Below are 26,726 nucleotides of genomic sequence, written 5' to 3'. Positions count from 1 at the left end.
GGTAGAGAAAATGGCCATGAAACATGACAGTCAGTTAAAATTAGCAGATGTAAAGAGAAACTTAGTCTGAGGATAATGATGAGGATAGTGAGCATGAGTGGCATAGTCGAAGGCTTGGTGGGAATCTATTTAAATATGTCCACGCATTGCCAAGGTTTGATGAAAAGGATGTAAAAGCTTTTTTCATTTCATTTCAAGGTAGCTAAACAAATTAAATGGCCACAGGACATGTGGATATTTCTGATTCAAACAAAGTTGGTTTGCATCACTGTCAGAAGAGGTATCTGGGACGTATGAGGAGTTGAAAAAGTCCATCTTAGGTGCATATGAAGTGGTGCCTGAAGCCTACAGACAAAGATTTAGAAATTTAAGGAAAGAACTTGGTCAAACATACATGGAGTTTGAAAAGATCAAACAGAGTAATTTTGATAGGTGGATAAGAGCTTTGAAAATAGACAAATCGTATGAACATAGAACATACAGTGCAGAAGGAGGCCATTTGGCGCATTGAGTCTACACTGCCCACTTAAGCCCTCACTTCCACCCTATCCCCGTAACCCAATAACCCATCCTAACCTTTTTTTTTGGTCACTAAGGGCAATTTACCATGGCCAATCCACCTAACCTGCACATCTTTGGACAGTGGGAGGAAACCCAAGCAGACACGGGGAGAACATGCAGACTCCGCCCAGACAGTGACCCAGTGGGAAATCGAACCTGGGACCCTGGTGCTGTGAAGCCAAAGTGCTACCATGCTGCCCATGCTCTTCAGGAAGCTCTTAGAGAAATTATACTTTTGAAAGAGTTTAAAAATTCAATTCCTGATGTAGTGAGAACTCATGTGGAAGAGCAGAGGGTTAAAACTGCGAGATTAGCAGCAGAAATGGCAGATGATTATGAATTAGTTCATAAATCAAAGTTTAGTTTCCGACAACAGTTTCAGCCTCTGATGGATAGAAACTGGGGAAAATGAAATACTCAAGTGGTAAAGGTAATGGGGATCAAATGGGAGATAATAAGGAGAGTGTACCTCAGGTTCAAAAATAAATTCAGGAGGGTGGAAGAGAAATGAAGAACTTCAGATGTTTTCACTGTAATAAACTAGGCCATGTAAAGCCACAGTGTTGGTAGTTGAAGAAAAGCATTGGGAAGGCTGATGTGGTAAACAGGACAGGATTTGTTAAAGTGGCAAAGGAAAGCCCAAGTGAAGCAAAGGAGGTTAAAAAGATTGTACAGTCTGATCAAGAGGTTATTGAGAAGAAGATGCCAGATCTCTTCAAAGAATTTACTTGTGTGGGTAAAGTTTATTTGTGTATCAGGATGAGTAGGTAAAGAAGTCACAATTTTAAGAGATACGAGAGCTAGTGAATCTTTGATGGTAAGAGACAAGGAGTTATGTAGTTTGGGAGGAATATTGCCAGAAAAGATGGTAATATGTGGAATTCAGAGTGAAATGAAATGAAATGAAAATTGCTTATTGTCACGAGTAGGCTTCAATGAAGTTATTGTGAAAAGATCCTAGTCGCCACATTCTGGCGCCTGTCCGGGGAGGCTGGTACGGGAATCGAACCGTGCTGCTGGCCTGCTTGGTCTGCTTTAAAAGCCAGCGATTTAGCTCAGTGAGCTAAAGTGAGAAGAGAAGTGTTCCATTACTTAAGGTAAGGTTGGAAAGTCCAGTGAAGAGTGGTGAAGTGGTAGTAGGAGTTATAGAGAAACTATCTTGTCCAGGAATACAGTTTATCTTGGGTAATGATATAGCTGATCGCAAGTGGGAGTGATGCCTACTGTGGCTGATAAGCCAGTGGACAATCAGCCAGTGGAAAATCAGACAACTGAAGTGTTGAAGGACGAATATCCTGCGATGTTTCCTGATTGCGTAGTAACAAGGTCGCAAAGTCACAGGTTAAGACAAGAGGAGAAATCGAAAAGTGAAGATAAGGTTGATGTTCAATTATCAGAAACAATTTTTGATCAAATGGTTGGAAAAGAAAAAGAACATGTGGAGGATGAGGTGGTTATTTTTAGTTCAGGAAAATTGGCGGAGTTCCAACAGAAAGATATAGAAATAAAATGGATGTATCAGAAAGCATACATGGAAGTAAATCTGAGTGTATACCAGAATGTTATTACCATAAAAATGATGTCTTAATGAGAAATGGAGACATTTACATATGCAGGTGGATGAAAAGTGGGCAGAAGTTCATCAAGTGTTATTGCCGGTAGGGTATAGAAAGCAGGTGTTGCGAGTAGCACATGAGGTACCAATAGGAGGTCATTTGAGAGTAAGGAAAACTCAAGCTAAAATACAAAAAACATTTTTATTGGCCTGAACTACGTAAAAATGTAGTTACATTTTATTGATCATGTCACACATGTCAAGTGATAGGGAATCCTCAAGCAGTGATAAAACCAGCGCCCTTAATACCCATTCCAGCATTTGAGGAACCTTTTACAAGGGTCCTAATTGATTGCGCAGGACCGCTTCCTAAAATGAAAAGTGGGAATCAATATCTTTTGACTATAATGGATGTGTCCACTCGGCTTCCAGAGGCCATTCCAGTATGCGATATTACAGATAAAAAGATTGTGGAGGAGTTACTTAAATTCTTTGCTAGATATGGGCTACCCACAGAAATACAATCGGATCAAGGATCGAATTTTACCTCAAGGTTATTCAAGGAAGTTATGAATAGCTTAGGAATAAAACAATTTAAATCAACTGTGTACCATCCAGAATCACAGGGAATATTAGAAAGGTGGCATCAGACGTTAAAGATAATGTTCAGGGCTTATTGTCAAGATTATCCAGAGGATTTGGAATTAGGGATGCACCTAATGAGTCAACCAAATTCAGTCCTTTTGAACTAATTTTTGGTCATGAGGTAAGAGGACCACTTCAATTGATTAAGGAGAAATTGGTGAGTGAGCAGTCTGAAATTACACTATTGGATTACGTGTCAAATTTTAGGGAACAATTAAATCGAGCAGGTGAATTGACTGGACAACATTTAAAAGTTGCACAGCATGTGATGAAACGGATAGCGGACAAGAAAGAAAATGTTAGTAGTTTTGCCAGTGGGGATAAAGTTTTAGTGTTGTTACCAGTGGTCGGTGAACCTTTAAAAGCTAGGTTTTGTGGTCCTTATCAGATTGAAAGGAAATTAAGTGAGGTGAATTATGTGGTAAGAATGTTAGTTAGAAGGAAAACTTACCGAGTGTGTCATGTGAATATGCTTAAAAGGTCCTTTGAAAGTGAAGGAGAGCAAAACGAGGAGGTCTTAGTGATTCTAACTCAAAGTGAAGAACCAAATCAAGATGACTCTGAATTTGACATTCCTCAAATTAAATTGGAAAATGAGGATGTTCTTAAAAATTGGGATAAATTGTTGATGTACCTTCCAGAGGAAAAATGAATTGACCTGAAAGAGTTATTGATATCACATGGGCATGTTTGTGGGGATAAGTTGGGAAGTACTAAAATGGCTATACATGATGCAGATGTGGGAAATGCTGTTCCAATTAAACAACATCCATATAGACTTAACCCTTTAAAATTGGCACAGGTTAACAAAGAAATTGAAAGTATGCTTAAAAATGGCATAATTGAAGTGGGTTGCAGCCAATGGAGCTCACCCATAGTGATGGTACCGAAACTGGACGGTACCCAACGATTGTATGTGGACTATAGAAAGGATAATGCAGTTACAAGAACGGACTCTTATCCTATCTCACATTTGGAGGATTGCATTGAGAAAGAGAGACAATCAGCTTTTATTTCCAAATTGGATTTAGTTAAAGGTTACTGGCAGGTACCTTTATCCAAAAGGGCGAAGGAGATTTCAGCTTTTGTGAGTCCAGATGGTATATACCAATTCAAAGTTATGTCATTTGGCATGAAAAACGACCGAGCCACATTTCAATGGCTAGCTAGCAAAGTCATTTCAGGATTATCCAATTCTGCGGTATACATCGACAATCAGGTAATTTTTAGTCAGAGATGGAAAGAACATTTGAAGCATCTGATGGAGTTATTCGATTGACTTCAGGAGGCAAGTTTGATGGTAAACCTAGCCAAAAGTGAATTTGGAAAAGCCCAAGTCACAGTCCTTGGCCATACAATTGGACCGGGACGAAGAGTCCCATGGGATGTGGAAACAAAAGTTATTGGGGAGTTTCCAATACCCTCGACACGAAGGGAAATAATGCAATTTTTTGGCAGGAGTGGATTTCACCAAACATTTGTGCCAAATTTTAGCAGTGTGGTCACTCCACTGACGGACTTGGTGAAGAAGCGTAACAAATTTCAGTGGACAGTGGAGTGTCAACGGGTATTTGACTGCCTGAAGGCTGTGTTAACCACTGCTCCTCTGTTGGCCACCCCAAATTAGACAAAACCATTCAAAGTGGCTGTCGATGCAAGTGATGTGGGCGTGGGTTTGGTGCTCTTGTGAGAAGACGATGAAGGAATAGAGCGGCCTATTCGGTATTTTTCAAAGAAATTGAATAACCACCAGAGAAAGTATTCAATGATTGAGAAGGAGGCTTTGAGCTGGATTCTCCGCCCCGCCATGCCACTTTTCAGCCTCGACCCACCGGCGGGATTCTCCGTTACACCGGCCAGTCAATGGGGTATCCCATTGTGGGGCAGCCCCACGCCGTCGGGAAACCCCTGGGAGCCGGCAAAACGGAGAATCCCGCCGGCGGAGAATCCCGCCCTTTGAGCTTGGTGCTGGCTTTACAACATTTCAAACTTATATTACCAGCAATTCGTTTGACACAATTATATATACTGATCATAATCCATTGCCATTTTTGGAGCGATTCCGTAATAGCAATGGCAGACTGTTTCAATGGAGTTCATTGTTACAGCCATTTCATTAAAAAATTATACATGTGGCAGGACGAGAAAACATGATAGCCGATGCTTTGTCACGAATGTGACAAAGAGAAGCAGGTTCGATGGTGGAAGAAGAATAAATAAAATGGACTGTATTATTATTAATAATGATTGCCTGTGATTTTTTGTTTCAATAAAGTATATTTATTGTCAATTGTTCTTAAAAGAAAGTGAAAAGGTGAAAAATGAAACCATCTTGAAGTTGATGGTTTAGCTTTTTTCTTGGGGTGAGGTGTCTGAAATGGCTGCAGTGATGTCATTGTGTGTGTGGAGCTGGGCTCTGGCTCTGGTTTTTACTTTTGTTTGAGCTGGAAGCTGTTTGTGGCTGAGTTTCACTTTCGGTTCAGACAGTTGGAAGCTGTATTCAGACTACAAGGATCTTCGAGTCTCTCTCTCTCTCTCTGCATATTAACAGGGGGCGAAATTCTCCGACCCCACGCAGGGTCGGAGAATCGGCCGGCAGCGGCGTTAATCCCGCTCCCGCAGTGTTTTTAATTCTCTGACCGGCCAAAAACCGGCGCTGTGCAAATCCCGCCGGCAGCCTCTGAAAACAGCTGGAGCCGGCGGGATGTCATTATATTTTTGTTTCCACAAATCTCCGGCCCGGATGGGCCGAAGTCCCGCCGACGTGGCCACGGGTCACGTCGGCGAAAATCACAGTACCTTTAAAACGGCGTCAACCATTGATGATGGTTGATGCCGTTCAGTGTCGGGGGGGGGGGGGGTGGGTTGCGGCATCGGGGGGGGTTGCGGCATCGGGGGGGGTTGCGGCATCGCGGGGGGGGGTTGCGGCAAATCGGGGGGGGGGTTGCGGCATCGGGGGGGGTTGCGGCATTGGGGGGGGGTTGCGGCATCGGGGGGGGGTTGCGGCATCGGGGGGGGGGTTTGGGGGCAGCGGCGTGCAGAGAGGGGGGGCGACGGATGCCCGGGGCCAACGCACCGTCGCCCCCCCCTCTGTACGCCGCTGCCCCCCCCTCTGTACGCCGCTGCCCCCTATCCCAACCACCCCCCCTCACCACCCCTACCTCCCTCCAATGCCCCTACCCCCCTCCCCACCACCCCTACCCCCCCTCCCCACCACCCCCACCCCCCCCTCCCCACCACCCCTCCCCCCTCCCCACCACCCTCCCCCCCCCCCCAACCCCCCTCCCCACCACCCCTACCCCCCTCCAACGCCGCCCCCATCTCTCGCAACGCCGCAACCCCCCACCCTCAACGCCGGGTCCCCCCTTCTCAACGCCGGGTCCCCCCCCCTCAACGCCGGTACCCACACCCCGTCCCCCTCCCTCTGAAGGCCGGTACCCACACCCCCACCCCCTCTGAATGCCGGTACCCACACCCCCCCCCCTCCCTCTGAAGGCCAGTACCCACACCCCCCCCACTCTCCTCCTCCCCCCCTTCCTTCCTCCTCCCCCCTTCCTTCCTCCTCCCCCCCTTCCTTCCTCCGTTAGTGGGGGGGGGGGGTGCGGCGTTAGTGGGGGGTGGGGGGTGCGGCGTTGGAGGGGGTTAGGGGTGGTGAAGGGGGTAGGGGTGGTGAGGGGAGGTGGTTGGGGTAGGGGGCAGCTGCGTGCAGAGGGGGCGCGACGGTGCATTGGCCCCGGGCATCCGTCGCCCCCCTCCTCTGCACGCCGCTGCCCCTACCCCAACCCCCCCCTCACCACCCCTACCCCCTTCACCACCCCTACCCCCCTCCAACGCCGCACCCCCCCACCCCCCACTAACGCCGCACCCTCCCCCCCACTAACGGAGGAAGGAAGGGGGGGAGGAGGAAGGAAGGGGGGGAGGAGGAAGGAAGGGGGGGAGGAAGGAAGGGGGGAGGAGGAAGGAAGGGGGGGAGGAGGAGAGAGGGGGTGAGGAGGAAGGAAGGGGGGGAGGAAGGAAGGGGGGGAGGAGGAGAGAGGGGGGGTGTGGGGTACCGGCCTTCAGAGGGAGGGGGGGGGTGTGGGTACCGGCCTTCAGAGGGAGGGGGACGGGGTGTGGGTACCGGCGTTGAGGGGGGGACCCGGCGTTGAGAGGGGGGGGGTGCGGCGTTGCGAGAGATGGGGGGGCGGCATTGGAGGGGGGTAGGGGTGGTGGGGAGGGGGGTAGGGTGGTGGGGAGAGGGGTAGGGGCGTTGGAGGGAGGTAGGGGTGGTGAGGGGGGGTGGTTGGGGTAGGGGGCAGCGGCGTACGGGGGGGCGACAGTGCGTTGGCCCCGGGCATCCATTGCCCCCCCTCTCTGCACGCCGCTGCCCCCAAACCCCCCCCCCGATGCTGCAACCCCCCCCACCCGATGCCGCAACCCCCCCCCCCCCCCCCAAATGCCGGGTCAGTCTCTCTCCTCCTCCTCCCCCCCCCAAAAACGCCGGATCTCACCACTTCCGCAGCTGGTGAAACTGACGCATATCACGTCAGTCCGCTGCTGGCCCCTCCGGGAACGGAGAAAAGCTGCCTAAAAGAAGGCCCCCACGCCGGAGTCATCTACACCAATTTTGCTCGCCGGAAATCGGCGTTACGACGGTCTGCAGAGAATTGTGCCCAAGGTGTCTCCACATCACTTGATACCTTCAAAGTAATAACTGTGTTCTGGAAGGAATTCAAACATACTGTTTTGTTGTAAAAGGGATTTGTCAAGTTATTACTTGATTGAAACACAGTAAGAAATCTTACAACACCAGGTTAAAGTCTGACAGGTTTGTTTTGAATCACTAGCTTTTGGAGCATAGCTGCCTCCTCAGGTGAATGAAGAGGTGGGTTCCAGAAACACATATATAGACAAAGTCAATGATGCTGTCGCACCTCTCTCACACTCCTCAACCACCTCATGCACCAGCTCTACAGTTGACGCCGCAACCCATGGCCGGGATTCTCCCCTGCCCGGCGGGGCGGGCGGTCCCAGCGTGAGGGAGTGGCGTGAACCACTCCGGCGTCGGGCCGTCCCAAAGGGGCCAAGCCCTCACATTGAGGGGCTAGGCCCGCACCAGAGTGGTTGGCGCTCCGCCAGCTGGCGTGGACGGCCTTTGGCGCCACACCAGCCGGGGCCGAAAGGACTTCGCCGGCCGGCGTAAATCCGCGCATGCATCGGAGCGCCAGCAGCTGCTGACATCATCCCCGCGCATGCGCAGGGGAGGGGGTCACTTCCGCCTCCGCCATGGTGAAGATCATGGCGAAGGCGGAAGGAAAAGAGTGCCCCCACGGCACAGGCCCGCCCACCGATCGGTGGGCCCCGATCGCGGGCCAGGCCACCGTGGGCGCACCCCTGGGGCAGGATCACCCTGCGCCCCCCCCCCCCCCCAGGACCCCCGGAGCCCACCCGCGCCGCCAGTCCCGCCGGCCAGGTAGGTGTTTTGATTCCCGCCGGCGGGAGAGGCCTGACAGCGGCAGGACTTCAGCCCATCGCGGGCCGGAGAATCGCCGGGGCGGTCCTGCCAACCGGCGCGGCGTGATTCCCGCCCCTGCCGAATCTCTGGTGGCAAAGAATTCGGGACACGGCGGGGCGGGATTAACGCTGGCCCCCGGCGATTCTCCGATCCGGCGGTGGGTCGGAGAATCCCGCCCCATATTCTCAACTTTCTCCCAGGACGCAGCAGACCAGCTGTGGAACATCGCCGAACAGATGAGACAAGGATACTATGCCACCTATATGCGCACCAAGAACAGGAAGCTGAAGAAACTCGGCATCACCACCAGCAGCAACCAAGCCTCCCCCGGTCCCACAGTAGAAAACAATACAGGGAAATCTATTGTCAACTTGTCGGACTACACCCTTCAAGCTGACAAAATCGAAGTCCTCAGCAGAGGGCTCAATCTCTGCATCACCACCAAAATGGACCCCAGCAGTCCTGCAGCAGACATGGAGGAATTCATCAGGCGAATGAGGCTCCGGGAATTCTTCCACAGATTCCAAGAAGCCGACAGCGAACCCAATGAGACAACCAATGAACCGGTACAGCAGACAGAGAGATCTGCGGTGCGTCAATCGAAGAGGAAAGAGTCGAATTGGACCCCTCCGGATGGCCGCTGCCCTAGACTCGACATGTATGCTCAAGCCGTCAGGAGCCGCATCAATGCCAGATTCATCAGTCACATTCACAAGACAGCCCTGAACGTCACCCAAGCACAACACAACGCCATCCGCGCTCTCAAGGCCAACCGCAACATTGGCATCAAACCAGCAGACAAAGGGCAAGTTTGAACAAGACCTCCTCACCGCAGATGACCTTAAACTGACGTCATACACCAGATACATCAATGACATTTTTTCCCTTTGAACCCACGGTGAAGGATCACTGAAACAACTACACGATGACATCAATAAGTTCCATCCCACCATCAGATTCACCATGGATCATTCTCCAGAATAGGTTGCATTCTTGGACACACTCATCTCCATCAAAGACGGTCACCTCAGCACTTCACTTCTCCGCAAGCCCACGGATAACCTCACGATGCTCCACTTCTGCAGCTTCCACCCTAAAACATTAAAGAAGCCATCCCCTGTGGACAAGCCCTCCGTATACACAGGATCTGCTCAGATGAGGAGGAGGAGCGTAACAGACATGTACAGACGCTGAAAGATACCCTCGTATAGAACATAGAACATAGAACATAGAACAGTACAGCACAGAACAGGCCCTTCGGCCCTCAATGTTGTGCCGAGCCATGATCACCCTACACAAACCCACGTATCCACCCTATACCCGTAACCCAACAACCCCCCCCCTTAACCTTACTTTTATTAGGACACTACGGGCAATTTAGCATGGCCAATCCACCTAACACGCACATCTTTGGACTGTGGGAGGAAACCGGAGCACCCGGAGGAAACCCACGCACACAGGGGGAGGACGTGCAGACTCCACACAGACAGTGACCCAGCCGGGAATCGAACCTGGGACCCTGGAGCTGTGAAGCATTTATGCTAACCACCATGCTACCCTGCTGCCCTAAATGAACGGGATATGGTGCTCGACTCATCGATCGACAGTTCCAATGCGCCACAGCAAGAAAACGTACCGACCTCCTCAGGAGACAAACACGGGACTCAACTGACAGAGTGCCCTTCGTCGTCCAGTACTTCCCCGGAGCGGAGAAACTATGACATCTTCTTCACCGCCTTCAACACGTCATCGATAAAGATGAACATCTTGCCAAGGTCATCCTCACACCCCCACTACTTGCCTTCGGGATTATCCATCTCTCCAGTTGCTCCGCCTAGACCTGTAAAGACCTACCTGCAAAGACTCGCATTCAAAGTATTGTCCTGCATCATTGACTTTATCTATATACCGTATATACTCGCGTATCCTTCGATCTCGCGTATCATGCGACCCCTAAATTTTCGTCCCCAAAACATGATTTTATGGTATACCTCATGTATCATGCGAGTGACTTTTTTGGAAATTAATTTTGGAAACTAAAACTTCCAAATGGTATCATTGTGTGTGGTTTCTGCAGAGTTGATTCTGCTGTGAAAGCTGTTCGCGATTCAAACAGCTTTCCAGCTGGCTTTATTCGCGTTGTTCAGCCACTTGCCGTTTCCATTCATAAAAACATGAATGGAAACGTCAAGTGGCTGAACATCTTCCCATCAGAATGCTGTGGTCAAAATCTGAAGAGTAGTATTCTGATGGGAAGATGTTCAGCCACTTGACGTTTCCATTCATGTTTTTATGAATGGAAACGGCAAGTGGCCGAACGGCGCTAGTAAAGCCAGCTGGAAAGCTGTTCGAATCGCGAACAGCTTTCACAGCAGAATCCACTCTTCCCATCTTCCCATCAGAATACTACTCTTCAGATTTTGACCACAGCATTCTGATGGGAAGATGTTCAGCCACTTGATGTTTCCATTCATGTTTTTATGAATGGAAACGGCAAGTGGCTGAACGACGCTAGTAAAGCCAGCTGGATGCTATGTGACTTATCTTGGCCAGCATTTCACACCCGCGATTTTTGTACCTCGCGTATCATGCAACCCCTGAAATTTAGGCTTCAAATTAGGTGCTCAAAAGTCGCATGTTACGCGAGTATATACGGTATATGTTTCTGGAACCCACCTCTTCATTCACCTGAGGAAGGAGCTGGGCTCCGAAAACTAGTGATTTGAAACAAACCTGTTGGACTTTAACCTGGTGTTGTAAGACTTCTTACTGTGCTCACCCCAGTCCAACGCCGGCATCTCCACATCTTGAATGAAACAGCAAAGTGAAGTTATTAAGGGTTAAACATAGAGTACTGTAGCTGTGTGGGGTATTTATGTTTGTAGTTGGTAAAATGCTGACTGTGTGTATTTATAAAATTCATGAAATAAACTTTGTTTTTGAATACAAGTGCTTAAGGCCTCTGTTGAATAACATCTGAAAGGCAGGCCCTTGTGCTCATTGTACCCAAAACCGATAAACAGTTGTAGGTCAGGTGAACTCCATGATATACTTTGGTGTTCTCTGAACCCTGGCCCATAACAAGATAATGAAGAAGAACTGTCCTTATGAGAGGTATTAGGTAGAAAATTCACCTGAGAACCAAAAGAAATACAGAAGGTTCAAAGGGTAGATGAAAAAGCTCATTCGGAAAGTGTCATAACCCCCACGAGAATCAGTCTGTTTTCATTAGGAAGACAGAGGTTGAGAGGCGACCTGATAGAGGTCTTCCAAAATTATGAGAGGCATGGATAGAGTGGATGTGTAGACACTCTTTCCAAGAGTAGAGGGGTCAGTCACTGGGGGGGCATATGTTTAAGGTCCGTAGGGCAAAGTTCAGAGGCAATATGTGAGGCAGGTTTTTTACACAGAGGGTGGTGAGTGCCTGGAGCATTGCGAAGGGAGGTTGTGGAAGCAGATACATTAACGGCATTCAAAAGGCATCTTGACAAATACATGGATAGGATGGGTCTAGAGGGATATGGCACCAGTAAGTGCTGAGGGTTTTGGCCAAGGTTGGTATCATGATTGACGCAGGCTGAGAGGGCCAAAGGGCCTGTGCCTGTGCTGAATTGTTATTTGTTCTTTCAGACCCAGGGAGAAATTATTATCGATTTCGCCGTGGGGCTCGTGGAGTATGCGAGAGGACCACTCAGATCATAAAATCAAGCATAAAAGCCGACCCCAGGAGGGGCCTACATGTTGTCACAACACGGACTGTGATGTGTACATAGTTTTGCCACGGGCAGACATTATGCCAAGTTAAAATAAATCTTTATCCTTCCTACCATTAGCTTCCTTAATCATTAAACTGACGATGAGGAAAAGGGAAACTCTGGACTCGATTCTGAAGACATCCAACCATCCTGGAAGACTGCCATGCAGCAGTGTGAGGATTTAAGATTAAGAAATTCTGTTTTTTGGTAAACTCACTGGTGACCTTTGATACAGGCCTGGAAGATTGGGCCCAACACGTGGATCGTATGACTTTCTTACGTCATACTGGAAATGGAAACACCGATGATGAGAGACAAACTGTGGTGTTACTAACAGCCTGGGGAGGGCCTGATTAAAAAAACCTGATTCACCCGGACTCCCCAGATGCCTGGTTGGCCACTGCCCCGGTGGACTTCATGGGGGAACATTTCAACCCAAAACCACCATTCATCATACGCTTTTTCCAGTTCCACACAGCAGCTCAGGCCCAGGCCGAGTCGGTGAGTGACTTCCTAGCCTGCCTCCAAAATCTGGCAGAGACTTGTGAATTTGGAGCAACATTAAATGAGATACTGCAGGATCGCTTAGTGTGTAGACTCTGCAATGTGGCCAAACAGAAGAAATTATTAGCTGATACCCACTTGGTCCTGCAACGCACGGTGGAGATAACCATCTCCAGAGAAAGCATCAAACAAGGCATCTAGGAAGACCAGGGGATGGTGGTGCTCAGTCTGGGACACCAAGGTGAGCATCATTCACACTTGGCTAGAATTGAGGAAGTTGACCCCAGCAGTGGGCCACCTATGGGGGAACATGGACTGCTGTAACAGAGGCTGGGAGCACCACTGGACATTCTCTCCCTACCATAAGGAACAGGAATACAATCGCTGACCAGCAGGTGCTGTAACAGGCCACTTGGACCAGAGATGCACCCACATGCAGAGATGCAAGGGTGCACCCACCCGCTGACCAACTAGGCACGTCCGCCCCCCCATGTGACAGGGCTTACTATGTGGAAGTCTATGAAATGAATTGAAATGAAATCGCTTATTGTCACAAGTAGGCTTCAAATGAAGTTACTGTGAAAAGCCCCTAGTCACCACATTCCAGCGCCTGTTCGGGGAGGCTGGTACGGGCTGGTGACAGCACCTACCAACAGTTATACTGCGTGGGTGCACCAAAAGTGGCGCCCATCCAGATCTGTTTGCAAATTAATGGACACCTCATCTGCATGGAGCTCGACACTGGGGTGGTCTCTGGTCAGTCGGCGCACATTTGACCACATTCGATCTGTCCTTCAATCACTATCCCTGTTGGACACTTATATGGGGGAACCACTGGCAATAGCGGGTAATTCAACTGTTCTGGTTGAGTGTGATCAGCAATGATCATGAGTATGATAAGAAGCAGAGATGTCTTGCTGCATTATATAGGGCTTGGTGAGGCCACACCTGGAATATTGTGTTCAGTTTTGGTCTCCTTATCTGAAGAAAGATGTTCTTTCTCCAGAGGGAGCACAACAAAATTTACCAGACTGATTTCTTGGATGGCAGGACTGATGTGTGAGGACAGATTGAATCGGTTAGGATTGTATTTTCTGGAGTTCAGAAGAATGAGGGGGAGATCTAATAGAAACCTAAAAAATTCTAACAGGACTGGGACAAGATATATGCAGGAAGGATGTTCCCAATTGTGGGTGTGTCCAGAACCAGGGGCCGCAGTCTGAGAAAATGGTGTAAACCATATAAGACAGAGATGAGGAGAAATTTCTTCACCAAGAGAGTGGTGAGCCTGTGGAATTTGTTACCACAGGAAGTAGTTGAGGCCAAATCATTGTATGTTTTTAAGGAGCAGTTAGATATAGAACTTAGGGTGAAGGGGATCAAAGTGTATGGGGGAAAACGGGATTGGGATACCGAGTTTGATGATCAGCCATAGTCATAATGAATGGCGGATCAGGCTCGAAGGGCCGAAAGGCCTCTTCCTGCTCCTATTTTCTATGTTTCTATAAACATCAATTTATACTAATGTTGTACACTAATGATGTACACTACTATATGCTAATAACACCAATTTACACGAGTAATATATATTAATGATATAGAAATAATCACCAATTTACACCAATGATATACGAATTAGTGCTCGATCCATTTTGGTTTTTGATGCTGTATATAGAACATGGTACATAGAATTTACAGTGTAGAAGGAGGCCATTCGGCCCATTGAGTCTGCATTGATCCTTGCAAAAACCATCCCATTTAAGACCACACTTCCACCCGATCCCCGTAATCCCATCTAACCCTTTCTTTTGGACACTAAGGGCAATTTAGCATGGCCAATCCACCCAATTTGCACATCTTTGGACTGTGGGAGGGAGGAAACTATGGCACCCGGAGGAAACCTACGCAGACATGGGGAGAATGTGCAGACTCCACACAGATAGTGACCCAAGCCAGGAATAGAACATGGGACCCTGGAGCTGTGAAGCCACAGTGCTAACCACTGTGCGACCATGCTGCCCTTGAATTAATTTGGAAATAATTTTTATTTGCACAGGCAAACCTGCGCCTTTGTAAATCCCAAATGCACAATGTTAACTGCAATTCCATCTTTAATCCAGCCAGTTGCTTCTTCAAGATACTTGTGAAGCTTGGACAGAGCAAAGTTGTTTTTAAACAAACCCATGTTGGCTGTCCTTCATCTTCTGTAATGCTCCAAAATCCTCCCGAACTGACCTCAAATTATGATTTTTGAAATTTGCTGATGACTAAAAAGCGGATGAGTTTTTTTGCTGCTCGGATGAGTGTAAGAAACTTCCAAAAAGTTAGTGGGATGGAACAGAGGGATGATTGTGTCGAGCTAACACATTTTGGGAGGAGTAGTGGGGAGTAATTTTGATGGAGCAAAGAATGTGATTTAATAGACTGATCAAAAAGTTCTCATGTGGGTGCTAAAAATGGACAACAGCGGTTTGTGTTTTATAAATAGGGTGATTGAGTAGAAGAGGATATGGTAAATTCGGACAGATAATGATCAGGCCAGTCAGAAGGTACTTTACCAGCCCCGTGACTCTGAGCAATACCCAGTTACATGAACATTGTGTTTCCTGTCAGTTAACAAACCTTCAATCATGCTGCACCACTTCCTCTTACAACCTGCACACAAATTTCTTCAATGAGTCTCCAATGAGACCCCTTAACCTGCGCCTTTGTAAATCCCAAATGCACAATGTTAACTGCAATTCCATCTTCAATCCAGCCAGTTGCTTCTTCAAGATACTTGTGAAGCTTGGACAGAGCAAAGTTGTTTTTAAACAAACCCATGTTGGCTGTCCTTCATCTTCTGTAATGCTCCAAAATCCTCCCGAACTGATCTCAAATTATGATTTTTAAAAATGTGTTCTTTGGATGTGGGCATGCTGGCTGGGCCAGCATTTGTTGCCCATCCCTAATTGCCCTTGATCAGAATGGCTTGCTTGGCCATTTCAGTGTGGGTGCAATTAAGAGTCAACTTTGCTGTGTGGGTCAAGAGACACATAAGACCATAAGACATAGGAGCAGAATTAGGCCACTCCACCCATCGAGTCTGCTCCGCCATTCAATCATGGCTGATATTTTCTCATCCCCATTCTCCTGCCTTCTCCCCATAACCCCGATCCACTTATTAATCAAGAACATATCTATCTTTTAAAGACACTCGATGTATTGGCCTCCGCAACCTTCTGCGGCAAAGAGTTCCACAGATTCATTACCCACTGGCTGAAGAAATTCCTCCTCTGTTTTAAAGGATCTTCTCTGTTTTAAAGAATCGTTCCTTTAATCTGTGATGGTGTCCTCTGTTTCTAGCTTTTCCTACAAGTGGAAACATCCTCTCCAAGTCCACTCTCTCCAGGTCTCGCAGTATCTTGTACGTTTCAATAAGATCCCCTCCCATCCTTCTAAACTCCAACGAGTACAGACCCAGAGTCCTCAAACGTTCCTCATATGACAAGTTCTTCATTCCAGGGAACATTCTTGTGAACCTCCTCTGGACCCTTCCCAAGGCCAGCACATCCTTCCTTAGATACGGGGCCCAAAACTACTCACAATACTCCAAATGGAGTCTGACCAGAGCCTTATATAGCCTCAGAAGTACATCCCTGGTCTTGTATTCTAACCCTCTTGACATGAATGCTAACATTGCAATTGCCTTCTTAACTGCCGACTGAAGCTGCACATTAACCTTAACAGAATCATGAACAAGGACTCCCAAGTCTCTCTGTGCTTCTGCTTTTTGAAGCATTTTCCCATTTAGAAAATAGTCTATGCCTAGATTACTCCTTCCAAAGTGCATAACCTCACACTTTTCCACATTGTATTTCATTTGCCACTTCATTGCCCACTCTCCTAGCTTGTCCAAGTCCTTCTGCAGCCCCCTTGCTTCCTCAATACTACCTGTCCCTCTACAGATATTTGTATCATCTGCAAACTTAGCAACAGTGCCTTCAGTACCTTCTTCCAGATCATTAATGTATATTGGGAAAGTTGTGGTCCCAGCACAGACCCCTGAGGCACACCACTAGTCACCAGCTGCCATCCTGAAAAACACCCCTTTATCCCCACTCTTTGCCTTCTGCCAGTCAGCCAATCCTCTATCCATGCCAGGATTTTACCCTGAACGCCATGAGCTCTTAACTTATTTAACAATCTCCTAACAATCTCCTATGTGGCACCTTGTGGCCTTCTGGAAATCTAAATAAATCTTGTCCACTGGTTCTCCTTTGTCTAACTTGCTTGTTACCTCCTCAAAGAACGCTAGGGTGCTGGTTTAGCTCAGTTAGGCAGCTGGTTTGTGATGCAGAAGAAGGCCAGCAGTGTGGGTTCAATTCCAGTACCAGCTTACCCGAACAAGCGCCGGAATGTGGTGACTAGGGGCTTTTCACAGTAACTTCAAACTTGTGACAATAAACAGTTATTATTATTATTATTATTATTATTAGTAACAGATTTGTCAGACATGACTTCCCTTTGACAAAGCCGTGCTGACTCAGTCCTATTTTACCATGCACTTCTAAGTGCTTCGCGATCTCATCTCTAATAGCAGACTCTAAAATCTGACTAATGACTGAAGTCAGGCTAACCGGCCTATAATTTCCTGTTTTATGCCTCCCTCCCTTCTTAAACAGTGGTGTTACATTAGGCACCCTCGTGTCCTCTGGAATCCTTCCTGCCTCCAGTGATTCCTGAAAGATCATCACTAATGCCTCCACAATTTCCTCAGCTATCTTTTTTAGGACCCTGGAGTGTAGTCAATCCAGTCCAGGTGACTTATCCACCTTCAGACCTTTCAGTTTCCCCAGAACCTTCTCCTTAGTAATGGTCACTGCACTCACCTCTGCCCCCTGGTTCTCCTGGAGCTCCGGCATCCCACTAGTGTCTTCCACCGTGAAGATTGATGCAAAGTAACTATTCAGTTCGTCTGCCATTTCTTTGTTTCCTATTATTACTTCTCCAGCCACATTTTCTAGTGGCCCAATATCTATTTTTCCCTCTCTCTTACCTTTTATATATTGAAAAAATCTCTTCTTATCTTCCTTTATATTCCTAGCTAGCATGCACTCGTACTTCATTTTCTCCTCCCTTATTGCTTTTTTAGTTGTCCTCTGCTTGCTTTTAAAGGCTTCCCAATCCTCTGGTTTCCCACTAATCCTCGCCACTCTGTATGCTTTTTCTTCAGCCTTTGTGCTGTCCTTGATATCCCTCATCAGCCATGAATGCCTTTTCCTCTCCTTAGCATGTTTCCTCCTCCTTGGGATGAATTTCTGCTGTGTCTCCCTAATAATCCCAAAAACCCCTGCCATTGGTTGTTCCACTGTCTTCCCTGCTAGGCTCCTTCTCCAATCAACTCTGGCCAGCTCCTCCCTCATGTCTTTGTAGTTACCCTTATTTAATTGTAATACTGTTCCATCTGATTCCAGCTTCTCCCTCTCAAACTGCAGGGTATATTGTGGTCACTGCTCCCTAAGGGTTCCTTCGCCTTAAGTTCCCTAATCAAGTCTGCCTCATTACACATCACCAAATCCAGAATTGCCTGTTCCCTAGTACACTTTGTCACAAGCTGCTCCAAAAGGCATCTCTGTGACATTCCACAAATTCCATTTCTTGGGATCCATTACTCAACCTGATTTTCCCAGTCCACCTGCATATTGAAGTCCCCCATGATTATTGTAATGTTACCTTTTTTACATGCCTTTTCTATTTCCTGATTTATTTTCTGCCCCACATCCTGACTACTGTGAGGGGGCCTGTACATAACTCCCATCAGGGTCTTTTTACCTTTGTGATTCCTTAACTCTACTCACAGGGATTCTATGCCTTCTGATCCTATATCGCTCCTTGCTATTGATTTAAATTCATTCCTTACTAACAATGCAACCCTGTCTCCTTCACCCTGTCCTTTCGATAGGACATATATCCTTGGATATTTAGATCCCAGCCCTGATCCCCTTGGAGCCACGTCTCTGTGATGCCCACAACATCGTACCGGCCAATTTTATTTTGGCTCATTTACCTTGTTGCGTGTACTGCGCGCATTTAGGTACAACACCCTCAATCCTGCATTGACCACCTCCCTTTTCACACTCTCCTCAGGCACTGTACCCTGTAATGTGGCCCTTTTTGATTTTTGACTGTCCCCCTTTCTGCTTTTTGTTTCTGGCCCCGTTTTATTTCCCTCCGACTTCCTACATCGGATCCCACCCCACTGCCACATTAGTTTAAACCCTCCTCAGTAGCTCTAGTAAACACCCCCCTAGGACATCGGTTCCAGTCCTGCCCAGATGTAGACCGTCCGGTTTGTACTGGTCCCACCTCACCCAGAACCGGTTCCAATGCCCCAGGAATTTGAATCCCTCCCTCTTGCACCATCTCTCGAGCCACGCATTCATCCTATCTATCCTAACATTCCTACTCTGACTAGCATGTAAGCCAGAACCGGGTAAGGATGGCAGATTTCCTTCCCTGAAGGACATTAGTGAACAAAATGGATTTTTATGACAATCAGCAATGGTTTCATGGTCATTCGACTTTTAATTCCAGATTTTTGAATTCAAATTTCACCATCTGCCATGGTGGGATTTTAACCCGGGTCCCCAGAGCATGTCTCTGGGTTTCTGGATTACTAATCCAGCAATAACACCACAACACCACTGTCTCCCCTATTACAGGGGGTTGGGCCAGCAAGACTGACTGCTGTTTAGTTCTCAACTTCATTAACCATTCTCCAGCACTTTAACACAGTTTGCATTCAGAGGCAGGAATAGAACATAGAACATAGAACGATACAGCGCAGTACAGGCCCTTCGGCCCTCGATGTTGCACCGACATGGAAAAAAAAACTAAAGGCCATCTAACCTACACTATGCCCTTATCATCCATATGCTTATCCAATAAACTTTTAAATGCCCTCAACGTTGGCGAGTTCACTACTGTTGCAGGTAGGGCATTCCACGGCCTCACCACTCTTTGCGTAAAAACCCGCCTCTGACCTCTGTCCTATATCTATTACCCCTCAATTTAAGGCTATGTCCCCTTGTGCTAGCCACCTCCATCCGCGGGAGAAGGCTCTCGCTGTCCACCCTATCTAACCCTCTGATCATTTTGTATGCCTCTATTAGGTCACCTCTTAACCTTCTTCTCTCTAACGAAAACAACCTCAAGTCCATCAGCCTTTCCTCATAAGATTTTCCCTCCATACCAGGCAACATCCTGGTAAATCTCCTCTGCACCCGTTCCAAAGCTTCCACGTCCTTCCTATAATGAGGCGACCAGAACTGTACGCAATACTCCAAATGCGGCCGTACTAGAGTTTTGTACAACTGCAACATGACCTCATGGCTCCGGAACTCAATCCCTCTACCAATAAAGGCCAACACACCATAGGCCTTCTTCACAACCCTATCAACCTGGGTGGCAACTTTCAGGGATCTATGGACATGGACACCGAGATCCCTCTGCTCATCCACACTACCAAGAATTTTACCATTAGCCAAATATTCCTCATTCCTGTTATTCTTTCCAAAGTGAATCACCTCACACTTCTCCACATTAAACTCCATTTGCCACCTCTCAGCCCAGCTCTGCAGCTTATCTATGTCCCTCTGTAACCTGCAACATCCTTCCGCACTGTCTACAACTCCACCGACTTTAGTGTCATCTGCAAATTTACTCACCCATCCTTCTGCGCCCTTCTCTAGGTCATTTATAAAAATGACAAACAGCAACGGCCCCAGAACAGATCCTTGTGGTACGCCACTCGTAACTGAACTCCATTCTGAACATTTCCCATCAACCACCACTCTCTGTCTTCTTTCAACTAGCCAATTTCTGATCCACATCTCTAAATCACCCTCAATCCCCAGCCTCCGTATTTTCTGCAATAGCCGACCGTGGGGAACCTTATCAAACGCTTTACTGAAATCCATATACACCACATCAACTGCTCTACCCTCGTCCACCTGTTCAGTCACCTTCTCAAAGAACTCGATAAGGTTTGTGAGGAATGACCTACCCTTCACAAAACCATGCTGACTATCCCTAATCATATTATTCCTATCTAGATGATTATAAATCGTATCTTTTATAATCCTCTCCAAGACTTTACCCACCACAGACGTTAGGCTCACCGGCCTATAGTTACCGGGGTTATCTCTACTCCCCTTCTTGAACAAAGGGACCACATTTGCTATCCTCCAGTCCTCTGGCACTAAACCTGTAGCCAATGATGACCTAAAAATCAAAGCCAAAGGCTCAGCAATCTCTTCCCTGACTTCCCAGAGAATCCTAGGATAAATCCCATCAGGCCCCGGGGACTTATCTATTTTCACCTTGTCCAGAATTGCCAACACTTCTTCCCTACGCACCTCAATGCCATCTATTCTAATAGCCTAGATCTCAGCATTCTCCTCCACAATATGAATGAAAAATTATAACCAGAATAATTACTGCCCCTGGGGGGGCAACATGGTGGCGCAGTGCAGTCACATGGCGCTGAGGTCCCAGGTTCGATCCCGGCACTGGGTCATTGTCCATGTGGAGTTTGCACATTCTCCCAGTGTTTGCATGGGTTTTGCCCCCACAACCCAAACCTTGGAAGGTGGATTGAATAAGCTAAATTGCCCCTTAATTGGAAAAAATGAATTGGGTACTCTGAAATTTTTTAAAAATAAAATAAATACTGTCCCTTAACTGATTTAGTTACCCAGCTGAGACTAATCCATCTGCCATTCTGCTAATATTTCCCCAAATACTTCCTCTTCTCCGATTCTGCACAATAATTGATCCCAAGTTGCCTCTACTGATTTCTATTGCGCAAGGTTATTCCCTCCGAACATACAATCATTCCTCCTTCAAATACTTCTCCAATTCCCTTTTGAGGGGAATCAGCCATCAGTACCCCATACTCAGGTACCTTAACATTTCCTCCATATCAAAGGTTTTCCTCATGTTCTCTCTGATACATCAGCCAGTTATCTTAAACCTGGGAATCCAACTTCATAATTTTATAATCATTGTGCAGTTTTATCTTTTGTAATTTATCAAAGCTGTGTGGAACTGTACTCCACTCTTTTTTAGTGTCACTGTAAAGCATGGTGGGATGTTTTATTAGAGATGTTCTGGCACGATTTAACTGCTGTGGCAGAGGCCAAAATCGGGATCCACGCCTTGCGTGAATCAGTTTGCAATCTAACCAGCCTGCTCACATTGGATGATTCCAGATCCCACCATAGACTTGGCGAGACATCAGTTGTCACCAATTAAGGGCAATCTGCACCTCATGAACGAGATGGATGCCCTATTTAACGGCCTCCCGGGAACTAACTGGCTCCCCAGCGGATGTCATTTAGCAATCATATTTGAAAATAGAAAGCTAGCATCATGGCTGCTGTGAGGATCGGGTGAAATGAGTAGCCATCTTTTGTTTTTGGACTCGCAGCCCAGGGACACTGGAGCTGATGTCCCAGTGCTCGGAGAGGGGGTGGGGTAGGGTGAAGTGGTGCTGCCGGGTGTGTTTGCTGATTGCTTCTACTGGTAGTTGCAAATATCTGAAGGCCATGTGTTTGTTCGCTGCCACCTCACTTTTCTTATTCCCTTCTCTGTCTTTTGTTTTTGTCCTTATTTCCTTCTCCTCTGATTCCTTACATACGTTCCCATCCTCCTTCCATATTAGTTCAAACCCTCTCCAATCACTCCAGCAAATACTGCCCGTAGGACATCAGTCCCAGTCCTGCCCAGGTGTAACCCTTCCAGTTTGTACTGATCCCACCTCCCCCAGAACTGATCCCAATGCCCCAGGAATCTGAGACCTTCCCCCTCACACCATCTGTTCAGCCACATAATTATCCGATATATCCTTCTATTTCTACTATATCTAGCATGTGACACTGGTAGAAATCCTGAGATCACTACCTGAGAGGACCGACTTCTCAACTTTCTTCCTAATGCCCTATATTCTGCTTTTAGGACCTCATCCCTTTTTTTTACCTATGTCGTTGGTACCAATGTGCACCACAACCACTGGCTGTTCAGCCTCCACCTCTGGAATGTCCTGTAACTGCACCAAGACATCCTTGACCCTAGCATCAGGGAGGCAACATGCCATCTCATTTGTGGCCACTGAAAGATCTATCCATTCCCCTTGCAATTGAATCCCCTATTCCATTCTCACACTTTACATTGCTCCCCTCTGCAGCAGAACCAACCCGTGGCGCATCGAATTTGGCTGCTGCTGCTTTCCCCCGAGAGTCATTCCTCTCAACATTATCCAACGCGGTATATCTGTTCTGCAGGGGAATGGCCACAGGAGATTCCTGCACTGCCTGCCTATCTCTCTTGTTCTGCCTGGTGGTCACCCATTATCTTCCTGCCTGTGGAGTCTGAGCCTGCGGTGTGACCACCTGTCTATACATGCTATCCATGACATTCTCCGCTTTGCAGATGTTCCACATTGTCCCCAGCTGCTGCTTCAGCTCCGAAATCCGGGCTTCCATAAACTTGGAAATTTTGCCGGCCTCCCGCATGCAGCAAGAGGAGCAAACCATGGCTTTGAGATCTCCTGCCATTACGTAGCCCTGAAAATTAAACCTTTAGGTGATGCTTAATATCAGATTATATCCAATTCTCTAGGGACCTTCCTTCCTTGTCCTTGTAACTACCAATTACAGCCCTTGCAGATTATGAACCACAAAATGGACTTTCAAACTATAATAGTGAAGGAAGTTGTAAAAACTGACCAACCTTACTCCCGACAGTTTGTCGCAACAAAAATCTCTCAGTTTTACCTTATGTTAGTTACACATAAGGTAACTAACTTTACTGTTAGTTACACATGCAAAAACACACTTCCGAATTGTGAGGATTGATGTGAACTACTTGAACACTTGTCGTTTTTCCTTTTCCCAATTGGATTTCTGATTCAAATTGCTGGGTTCTCTCGGAGTGGGGGGGCCACTTCTAGTCGAGTCCCGTCAGGAGTCGCCACTAAATGTTGCTCGTTCTGGGTGAGTGTGCTTTACAGTCAATTGGCTCTGTTTTATTCCTTAGCTCTAGAGTCGCCAGGTATCTTTATGATACCGCCATGAGGTTCAAGTTCAAGTTCAGATCAATGACTCAATACACCAGTTGGTATGTTCAAACAAGACACGTTTATTATTACAGTTATTTACTACTCATGCATATAATACTAAGACTAAACTATTCCTACCACTACTAGGCCAATACTTATCTGGAATAAGGGAACATAGAACATAGAACAGTACAGCACAGAACAGGCCCTTCGGCCCTCAATGTTGTGCCGAGCCATGATCACCCTACTCAAACCCACGTATCCACCCTATACCCAACAACACCCCCCCCCCCCCAACCTTACTTTTATTAGGACACTACGGGCAATTTAGCATGGCCAATCCACCTAACCCGCACATCTTTGGACTGTGGGAAGAAACCGGAGCACCCGGAGGAAACCCACGCACACAGGGAGAGGACGTGCAGACTCCACACAGACAGTGACCCAGCCGGGAATCGAACCTGGGACCCTGGAGCTGTGAAGCATTTATGCTAACCACCATGCTACCCTGCTGCCCCTTTCTGCCGGACCAGGGAACAATGGCCTCTTGTCTTGTCCTGGATCTGCAGGCTTCCAGTTGGTGTGGACTAAAGGGGTCAGGTGTGTCTATTCTCGTAGCGGGCGTTGTATGACACTTACTTGTCGGTGTAGCAATTGGCCAGGCCTCTTCTTCACACGTTCAAGTTCTTAGAGAGCTGCTGCAAAGGTGTTCTGCTGGGAGGGCCGGCTAAGAGATCGAATTCGTCTTGGGACCTCATTTTCATAGGTCCCAGGGGCTTCGCGCCCTTTTGGGTGGATCCCTTACTCACTGGCAATCGATTGGGACTCATCCCAATCGATTGATACGAATCCCCGAATACTGAGGCTGTTCCTCGATCGCGGGGCGGTTCTTTCTAACTTGTTTGTGTCCTTTTGTTTCAGACTCTGTTGGCGCTGAGACGTCTGACCTGCTATAGAATGTTTCGATTGCAGCTAATTGTTGTGTCCATTGTGCCCGGGAATCACCGGGAATCGTTCAATTAGTATGCAAACTTGCTAATTTCTACGCTGTCTGGTTTCTTCACAGATAGAATACACAGAGAGGTTCTGCAACCTGCTTGCCTTTCTGACATTGCCCAATTTTCACTGCATGCGTTTCAATTCTCCATTTTATGTCGGGAAGTGGCCAGCTTCGGTGGCTACACCTCCTCCTCTCATTACCTCCATCTCCTTACCCATCCCACTGCCCCTCCATAATCCCCATCTTTCCTCCCCACCTCACCTCCCTCCCCTCCCCATGCCCCCTCATCCCCCTCTTCTCCTTCTCGCCCAACCCCCCCTCACCTCCTTCCCCTTCCCACCCCAACCTCTCCTCACTTCTCTCCCCCCTTACCTCCCTCCCCACCACTTCCCGTGCCCTCCTCCTCCCCACCCATTCTTCCTCCTCACCCCCACCCACTCTTCATGCCCGACACCTCGAAACCCCTTCCCCTCCTCAACACCCCATGCCCTCCTTATACCCCTCCTCATCGCCCTCCCAACCTCTCCTGCCTCCCCATTTGCATCCCTCATCCCCCATCCTGCAGCAAATTCTCACTCCCATTGTCACTGTAACACATTCTACCCATGTTGAGCACAATCAATACACAGGTTGATGTCTCTACAGGTTTCCCTGAGCACTCGCCCCCGACACAAGTTGATCCCCAGGTCACTGGTTACCGCCCAGGGAAGGAGACGTGGTGGAAGCAAGTATCAAAGTGCAGGTAGCTCCGCTGGAGGGTGAGTGTCCTGATGGTTTTTTGTGTTGTGTTTGTTATCTGTGACTCTGTGGCTGCAAATGTGAAAGGATCTGATGCGCTCTATTGTTCCATGCTGCATTGTTCCATGCTGCATTGTTCCACGCTGCTGTGCTCCAAGCTGCTATGTTCCAGGGTGCATTGTTCCATGTTGCATTGACCCATGCTGCATTGTTCCTTCTTGCACTGTTCCATGCTGTTGTGTTCCATGCTGCAATGTTCCAGGGCGCAATGTTCCATACTGCTGTGTTCCATGTTCCATTGTTATGCTGTATTATCCCATACTACATTATTTCAAGTTGCATTGTTCCATGCTCCATTGTCATAGAACATTACAGCACAGTACAGGCCCTGCGGCCCTCGATGTTGCGCCGACCTGTGAAACCACTCTAAAGCCCATCTACACTATTCCTTTATCTTCATATGTTTATCCAATGACCATTTGAATGCCCTTAGTGTTGGCGAGTCCACTACTGTTGCAGGCAGTTTATTCCATGCCCTTATTACTCTCTGAGTAAAGAACCTGCCTCTGACATCTGTCCTATATCTATCTCCCCTCAATTGAAAGCTATGCCCCCTCGTGCTGGACATCACCTTCCGAGGAAAAAGGCTCTCACTGTCCACCCTATCTAATCCTATGATAATTTTGTATGCCTCTATTAAGTCACCTCTTAACCTTCTTCTCTGTAATGAAAACAGCCTCAAGCCACTCAGTCTTCCCTCATAAGATCTTCCCTCCATACCAGGCAACATTCTGGTAAATCTCCTCTGTACCCTTTCCAATGCTTCCACGTCCTTCCTATAATGCGGCGACCAGAACTGTACGCAATACTCCAAATGCGGCCGCACCAGTTTTGTACAGCTGCAACATGACCTCATGGCTCCGAAACTCAATCCCTCTACCAACAAAAGCTATCACATCATACGCCTTCTTAACAACCCTCTCAACCTGTGTGGCAACTTTCAGGGATCTATGTACATGGACACCGAGATCTCTCTGCTCATCCACACTACCATGAATCTTATCATTAGCCCAGTACTCTGTCTTCCTGTTATTCCTTCCAAAATGAATCACCTCACACTTTTCTGCATTAAACTCCATTTGCCACCTCTCGGCCCAGCTCTGCAGCTTACCTATTAATTAATTAATTAACAGTACAGCACAGAACAGGCCCTTCGGCCCTCGATGTTGTGCCGAGCAATGATCACCCTACTTAAACCCACGTAACCCGTATACCCGTAACCCAACAATCCCCCCATTAACCTTACACTACGGGCAATTTAGCATGGCCAATCCACCTAACCCGCACATCTTTGGACTGTGGGAGGAAACCGG

General features: G+C 47.6%; 1 protein-coding gene across 1 annotated transcript in view; it reads left to right on the top strand.

Annotated features, from left to right (window-relative positions):
- LOC119969128 overlaps positions 1 to 26,726 on the top strand; it is a 222,294-nt gene that overhangs the window by 125,333 nt on the left and 70,235 nt on the right. The window contains exon 3 of the mRNA XM_038802346.1: positions 25,261 to 25,373. Within this exon, the coding sequence (XP_038658274.1) occupies positions 25,261 to 25,373 (113 nt within the window). The remainder of the gene's footprint in view (positions 1 to 25,260; positions 25,374 to 26,726) is intronic.

This window comes from Scyliorhinus canicula, chromosome 7 (assembly GCF_902713615.1).
Source record: "Scyliorhinus canicula chromosome 7, sScyCan1.1, whole genome shotgun sequence".
NCBI classification, from domain to species: Eukaryota; Metazoa; Chordata; class Chondrichthyes; order Carcharhiniformes; family Scyliorhinidae; genus Scyliorhinus; species Scyliorhinus canicula.
This window is presented reverse-complemented; position numbering and strand designations above follow the sequence as displayed.